Source organism: Sceloporus undulatus, chromosome 4 (assembly GCF_019175285.1).
Source record: "Sceloporus undulatus isolate JIND9_A2432 ecotype Alabama chromosome 4, SceUnd_v1.1, whole genome shotgun sequence".
NCBI lineage: Eukaryota > Metazoa > Chordata > Lepidosauria > Squamata > Phrynosomatidae > Sceloporus > Sceloporus undulatus.
Window position 1 is genome coordinate 110579213 of NC_056525.1, and position 7563 is coordinate 110586775.

Below are 7563 nucleotides of genomic sequence, written 5' to 3' on the forward strand. Positions count from 1 at the left end.
TTTTTTCGTATCCCGAAAATTTCGTAACCTGGGTATTTCGTATCCCGAGGTACCACTGTATGTCCTTATATAAGCCAGTGGTGGCATGTTGATTGAATTGAGAGAGGGTTAACCATGAAATGGTGAGGGGAAACATTCCTCCTGCTCAGTCCATGATCCATCCACATAATATAAAATTAAAATAAGCCTATGCTTATGCCTTGAATCATGAGCTGGGAGAAGGATGGGCTATAAATTCAATCAATCAATCAATCAATCAATCAATCAGTCTCTTGATCTAAAAAACCAGTTTTATACAAATATACTAAAGTAGGTCTTTTGTAAATTAATAACTGTTTTCTGTATAGGGCGGCCAAAGTGGATCATATGGCAGCAGCCAATATGGACAGGTAAAAAATCATTTTATAGTATAATTTATCTTGGCATAGTGATTTGACTGTAGGACTATGACTCTGGAGACCAAGGTTCAATTCTCAACCTGGCCATGAAGCCAACTGAGTGACCTTGGGCAAGTTACACTCTCTCAGCCTCAGAGGAAGGCAATAGCAAACCTTATCTGAATAAATCTTGCCAAGAAAACCCCATGATAGGCTCGTCCTAGGGTCCAGTAAATCAGAAATGACTTGAAGGCACCCGACAACAACAACATTTAATGTAGAGAGTGGTAATATATGATACACAAAGAGCTAGAAAACATAGAATAACCTTTTCTGCTGAGGTATTGAGTAAATAACTTACAGCACTATCCTAAATGGGGTCACGGAGAAGTGACCACCTCATTCACTTTCTTCCACCTTGTTTTGGCTTGAACAAAAAGCATTGCAAAAAATACTCTTATTTTAACTTCTCCCTCTTCTTGAAAGTAGGATGGTGGGGGGGATATACTCGCTATAGCAATTCCAAATTAGCATAGCTGTAGTGTCTGATTTCATCCTTCTTCATACGGATGAGGCAACTTTGGATCCATCCTCCCCTTGGACTGACTAGAGTTCCTTCCTTAGCCAAGGGTCTCTGTGCTAGGAGGAATGTGCTTTTACCCCCATTGTAATTCACCAGCTGGCAGATTTAGTGTTAAGATTGTTCATGTGTTAAAGATGTAATATCTCATATTAAGAGCAAAATATAATTTTGAAAAAAAATTCTATATAGGGTGGATCATATGGCGGCAGCAGCCAATACGGACAGGGTGGATCATATGGTGGTGGCAGCCAGTATGCAAAGGTAAAATCTCATGCTATAGGTGGTATTGTAAACATGAACATGGACAAAGTTTTTTTTAATGGATTCCTGGCCCCCAGAGGTTTAATTAGAGGGTATTCTCAGTTTGAATGACAGTCCAGTCCAGCCCAGCTCAAGCATGTAGTCCACTTTAAAATGTGAATTGAAGATTATGTGTGAATTTAAAAATATATACTGTGTGTGTGTGTGTGTGTGTGTGTGTGTGTGAAGATGACCTAAGAAAACAACTCCTGTTGTTGATCTTAGAAATCCATGTTTTCCTGATTGTTAGATGTGATTGCAGCTCAGTTTCATAGCTGTTAAAAAAAATCATTGGGGCACATACAAATTGGCAATCAAGTACTAGATCCTAAAAACTGAGGTCAGACTAATATACATTTAATATCAATTTGCTGGTTATAAACTGAAAAGAGAAAAATAGAGCAGCACCAAATGCAAGAAAGTAAGTGTGAGGGGGAGAAGGAGTTAAGGCTTCAAAATGGTAACAGAATCATATATATTTTAATTAAGAGGTAAAATGCAGAATGCATTTGGGTGAACAACCTCAAGAACAATGAAACAAACAAAAAAGTCAGTACGTAGAGAGATCTGGTAGCACCTTTGAGACTAACTGAAAGAAAGAAATTGGCAGCATGAGCTTTTGTAGACTTCAGTCTACTTCCTCATATGCATTAGTGCATCTGAGGAAGTAGACTGAAGTCTAGGAAAGCTCGTGCTGCCAACTTATTTCTTTCAGTTAGTCTCAAAGGTGCTACCAGATCTCTCTACGTATTGATTTACAGACTAACATGGCTATATCTTTGAATTCTACTACTATGGAAAGCAAACAAAAAAGTCATTTTATATATGTAAGCTTATATACTTGGTCATTGATTAGAATTAAATAACTCTTTATTTAAAATACAAACCCTAATGCATAATACATTAACCTAATATCTCTGGAAGCACACAAACTAGTTAGTTTCTTTAAAAGGAAGAAACCTGGAAATTTGAGTCAGATTATGACTCAAATTATAGGCTCAGAAACTGCCTAAATCCTGGTCAGCCCGAGAGAGCATAAGGGAAGTCTATTTATGTCCAAAACAATCCTGTCATTTTTAGGGAATGCACATTGTTAAGGAAATCAGCCTTGTGTTTCAACAGACTGGGGAACTTGTGGCCATCTGGATGTTGTTAGATACGAAAAGTTACAAATTCCTTTTCTTTACAACCGATTTCCCTACTAGTTCTGTGATGCCTACGGGAAAAATATACTTTTGCTTTCATGCTTATCTTACTAAAGATACATCTTACATTGCAGAAAGAAAGCCTATGTCTCTTTGTGAGTTGTCTGTAAAGGCCAAATGTCCCAAGTTGCCCCCAACCTTGCGATATCTAGTTTAGATGACACAGGCTGAACCCCTGTGGTGGAATCGGGACTGTAAAAATCTTCATATTAAATGGAAAAATAGTGTTCCCAGTTGTCATGAAAAATGACAGTTCACTATCCAAACTCCTCTTCTAGGTACACATTAAAAATTAATTTTTGTCACTCTAACAATAGACTGCATTTCTAAGAATTTTTGGTGAAAGGGGGAAAGGGATTTCATTACTCTCACTGTTAAACTGGTTTCAAACTTGTTTAAAGTGTCAGTTTATAAGGTAACCTTCCCTGTGCATAAGTGTCAAGTCTGCTCATGCATAGTACTGAAGCCATGACATTTCATAGTTGAGTGAGGAAGATGAAATGAATGAATGCTAAATCCAGTTTCCCGTTTACTCTCATATGTGTGATTGTTGAACAATGATTTTATGACCACTGCTGTATGCACACTGCATGACAGTTGGGTCAGGAAGGCAGTGCATGGTCAGGTTTTTGTCCAGGGGTCCTTTCACATTACACTATTGTAGTAGTATGATTCCACTTCTGCTGCCATGGTTACATTCCATGAAATGGGATTTGCCGTTTAGGGAAAGGCATTTAGAATTCTCAGCCAAAAAGCTCTAATGCCTCCCCAAACTACAAATCCCAGGATTCCACATGATGAAGCCACTGTAGTTAAAGTAGAATTATAGTGCTATAATGGTGTAGTATCAAATGGTCCCAGCTAAAGAAAGGCATGTCAAAGCTTCCTCCTATACATAAATGCCCCTAAACTGGGATTGGGTTGGACATCCTCCGATTCCCCTACAAAGAGCCCACCATAAAACATCTGGAACAGAAACAATCAATTCCTAATCTTTTTTCAGAACAACTCTTCCTCAGGCGGTGGTCAGTCTGGTGAACAGGTAAGAATTATGCCTCCTAGCTGGACAAAGGCATAAATATTTTATTTTTTCAAAAGAAATCCAAGCCACAAAAGAGAGAGAGAGAGAATGAGAGATTGTTTTATTGAAAAGCATAGGAAGAGAAACAAACAATTCATTTTTAATTTTAATTTTGTTTATAGAACTCGACTTCTCCAGAAGGCAGTCAGACTGGTGGACAGGTAAGAAATTAACATTTTAAAAAGCCAAGCAGAAATGAGTATCCATTTTCATGGTGGAAGGTAAAAATACTGTTAGCACAGAAATTGATACCTTGTGTAGAGCTGTTCAAGGATTCTCAGGAGGAGGTCAGTCTGCTAGCCAGGAAACATTTCTTCAGAATGTGTTGACATGTATACCAAGATTCACTATAATTCTTTAGAGCAGAGCAAAGGTGAGATATGTCATTTGCATGCTTCACCAATAAAATAGCTCATCAGAAAGAGCACTTCACTTCTTTCAGAGTTGCATATCTTAGAGACTTGTAGTACAGTCAGCCCTCCGTATCCACTGATTCTTCTTTATCCATAGGTTCAGCTTGAAAATATTTTTTAAAATTCCAAAAAGCAAACCCTGATTTAACTATTTTACATAAGAAAAACATTTTACTACACCATGGTATATGATGGAACTAGAGCATCTATGGATTTTGGTATCCATGGTGGGTCTTGGGACCAAACCCCAGTGGATACCAAAGACCATAGTAGTATATTATTTATTGTGTTACCAAACTATCCTGACTTTGTCCTGTGATAGTACTCAAGGCACTATAAACACATACCTATATTCCCAGATGATCTGTGCTGACCAGACCTAGATCAGCATATCTTAATAAGCTTGCTGTTGTATCTTGAACACTCTTCATTTATCTTTTGCTAGCACTCTCATCAACCTATGATAGCATTATGGACACCATATTTTGACAAATGGAGAGCCCAAAGATATGAAAAACTGATCTAGGGAAACTGCTCCTCACCCCACCCCCAGCATACATCTCCTTCCCCCATTGTGTTGCATATGGATTAGGCTACCATTGTAGTTTAAGATCTACTGCTCATAGCCATCATGGGAAAGTTGATTTTTTTTTGTACCAAAGAAATAATTTGCCTGAACACAGCTGCAGAGGCTTTCCTAAGGCTAGTTCAGTTTTAATGGGGACAAGTATTTTAAAGACAGATAAGAAGAGAATAAGAGTGGGCTAAGGAAATGTGTACTCCTTGCGTGCTTGTGAGCTGTCCTCTTCAAAACTTATTCTGCTCTCCCAATTAGTTTATGCTGGAAGCATTTTTGTTTACTGGGATGTGAAGCTGGTGAACAACTGGTCACTGGAGCACAGGCTATTATGGTTCTCCCCTGTGGCTGATTCATTCATCTAACTTTTTCCACACTGTGTATGCTGCAGCAGGAAAGGGGAATATGTTGCCCTCCAAGTATTGTTTGAACATAACTTGAATCTTGCTTCACTGCTGGCTATGCTGGCAGAACAAGTCATTCCCCATTACAACCTCATTGATGGGTCACTTCACATCAAAACCTTTGGGTGTGTGCTTTTTTTCAGTGCTGGATATCCTTTTTAATGGTCATTTGAATGTCCATTTTTGCATTTTATCTTTATTTCATTAAAACATAGATTAATATGAACTTACTCTTCAATCAGTGTATGAACCAAAAAGCTCAGAGGCATACAAATCACCTGTGGTTTCACTTTTAAATTACAGGATTCATCTTCCCCTTCAGGAAGTCAACAGAGTGGGCCGGTAAGCTTTCTTTCCTCATACATCTGATATTGTAACCTCTGAATTCTGTTGATGAACTCTCATGTTGTTATAGGTCTGTAATTCAGCTCATTTAAAAATGTCTTTTTCTAATATAGAGCTCATCATACTCTGGAGGCAGACAGCCTGGTGGACAGGTAAGTGTTCCCTCCTTACACTATCAGTTGCATTTGTTCAGATACAAGCTGAACATTCCTGGAAATACAATTGCTCCTATTATTTCCTCTACTGGTAGAATTCAAAGATATAGCCGTGTTAGTCTGTTGAATCAGTATGTAGAGAGATTTTGTAGCAACTTTGACTTTAACTGTGTCAGTTAGTCTCAAAGATGCTAAAAGATATTTCTACATATTACTTTGCCTACTTTTACTACTACTTCCTACTGTTGGTGTTGTTATTTACCTTATAACGCTAGGCACAGTAAAGCATTTTGTAGCCCTTCCCAGTTTATGTTTGCTGTCCGTACTGGATAAAATGTCAAATAATTTAAAACTGGAGGGCGAAAAAGGAGAATATTGACACTAAAAATCTGAAACAGGAAACTGCATCTTGAAGAATCATGAGCTGACTATTAGGTACTAGGTGTACATAACATTCCATGATTCTTAATCAGTAAAGGAAAACAGATTTTCATTTGAACTAAGTTCTTTCTTAAATCAGACATTCTGATAAGATGCCAGCTTTTTTATTATTATTTCCTTTCAGTCAAGAAATATGACATGTGTTTTCTCTTTTCTTTTCAGGGTGGATGCTATTGCCCTGGTGGGTTTTCTGTAAGTATTCATTCTCTGCTGTATTCATTTATCTAGGCACGCATGATTCTTTTGTCTTTATGAATCACCTTCTTTCTGGAGCTGCTATTCCCTCTAACATTAGAGTAGCTAATTCTGTTTCTCCACCCAAACTTTTGAAGTATTGTGTTAATATAATTTCTTGTAGTCATTAGATACTTGCAGCTAGGCTGATATTGTGCCATTTTACCCCCTGTATTAGGCTTCTGTGTTTTTGACATATGAGACAGACCCTTAGCAGGAGAGCCATAAGCATAGTATGGGGCTGAACATTTCTTGGCAGTGCTAACAGGAAGGAGAAGAATTGGAGAAAAATTTAAGGAGGATCATTAACAAATTGTTTATAAAACCAGTTACGTCAACCACTGCTTTGTTAGTTTTAGTGTTTAATAACATATTATGTACTAACGTGGAAGATATGTCTTATGCTTGAAGGTTCTTCAAAACATTTAGTGTTATTGATACAAATCTAGCATTGACACATTATCATTGGACTGGGTATACACAGCTGCTAATTGGAGGGCATCTCATATTTTGTATAACCCTTCCATTTTTTATACTTTTTGGTTCAATGATAAGATCTATAATGCTGGCAATTTTAAAAAGCATTTTGTTTTTCTTCCTCAGTAATCAATATAACTTGCTCTTTGTGGTTTATACCTCTTCATAAATCTATTTTCTTGATATAATCCAGTCACATTCATTGTTCCCTTTCCAAAAACAACTTCTGTTGCATTTTAAAATAAAATTAATTATGATTATATGATGCTCTGCCTTTGCTCCCATTCGATACATTGTCCAGAACTGGAAAAGACTGAATATGTACTTAATCTCCAATTTTGTATAGTGACCATCCAGATGTGTATTTTTATAAAAAGCATACTAGAGGGTTCAACGTTTTTCAGGCAGTATCATTAGGGTAAAATAAAACCTAGCTCTATCAAGTTGTCTTTCTGACTAGGGGAAAAAAAGATTACCAAAACATTTTTTCCTAACAGGGTTCTTCTTATGGTGGACAAGGCAGCCAGTATGGTGGTGGACATGGTAGCCAATATGGTAGCAGCAGCCAGTATGGTGGCAGCAGCCAGTATGGTGGTGGACGAGGAAGCCAGTATGGTGGTGGACGAGGAAGCCAGTATGGTGGTGGAGAAGGAAGCTCATATGGTGGCAGCAGCCAATATGGTGGTGGACGAGGAAGCCAGTCTGGTAGTAGCAGCCAATATGGTGGTGGACAAGTAAGCCCGTATGGTGGCAGCAGTCAATATGGTGGTGGACGAGGAAGCCAGTATGGTGGCAGCAGCCAGTATGGTGGTGGACGAGGAAGCCAGTATGGTGGACAAGTAAGCAATATTCTTCAAAAGAATTTACATTTTACTGTAATAATAATAATAATAATAATAATAATAATACTTACCCGCCTCTCCTCAAGACTCGAAGTGGGTTACAACATAGATTGAAACACATAAAACTAT

The 7563-nt window shown here is 37.9% G+C and overlaps 2 protein-coding genes across 6 annotated transcripts in view; both read left to right on the forward strand.

The window, feature by feature from the left end:
- The window catches only part of LOC121929013 (hornerin-like), a 128563-nt gene that overhangs the window by 100988 nt on the left and 20012 nt on the right, over nucleotides 1-7563 (forward strand). The window lies entirely within an intron of this gene.
- LOC121928779 overlaps nucleotides 1-7563 on the forward strand; it is a 31059-nt gene that overhangs the window by 3488 nt on the left and 20008 nt on the right. For 3 of the 5 annotated variants that reach the window (XM_042463972.1, XM_042463974.1, XM_042463973.1), the window contains 8 exons: nucleotides 348-389; nucleotides 1150-1221; nucleotides 3469-3507; nucleotides 3669-3707; nucleotides 5244-5282; nucleotides 5399-5437; nucleotides 6044-6073; nucleotides 7090-7431. In XM_042463972.1, the coding sequence (XP_042319906.1) occupies nucleotides 348-389; nucleotides 1150-1221; nucleotides 3469-3507; nucleotides 3669-3707; nucleotides 5244-5282; nucleotides 5399-5437; nucleotides 6044-6073; nucleotides 7090-7330 (541 nt within the window). In that variant the 3' untranslated portion in view covers nucleotides 7331-7431. The remainder of the gene's footprint in view (nucleotides 1-347; nucleotides 390-1149; nucleotides 1222-3468; nucleotides 3508-3668; nucleotides 3708-5243; nucleotides 5283-5398; nucleotides 5438-6043; nucleotides 6074-7089; nucleotides 7432-7563) is intronic. The other 2 variants (XM_042463976.1, XM_042463975.1) reach the window with 2 other exon arrangements.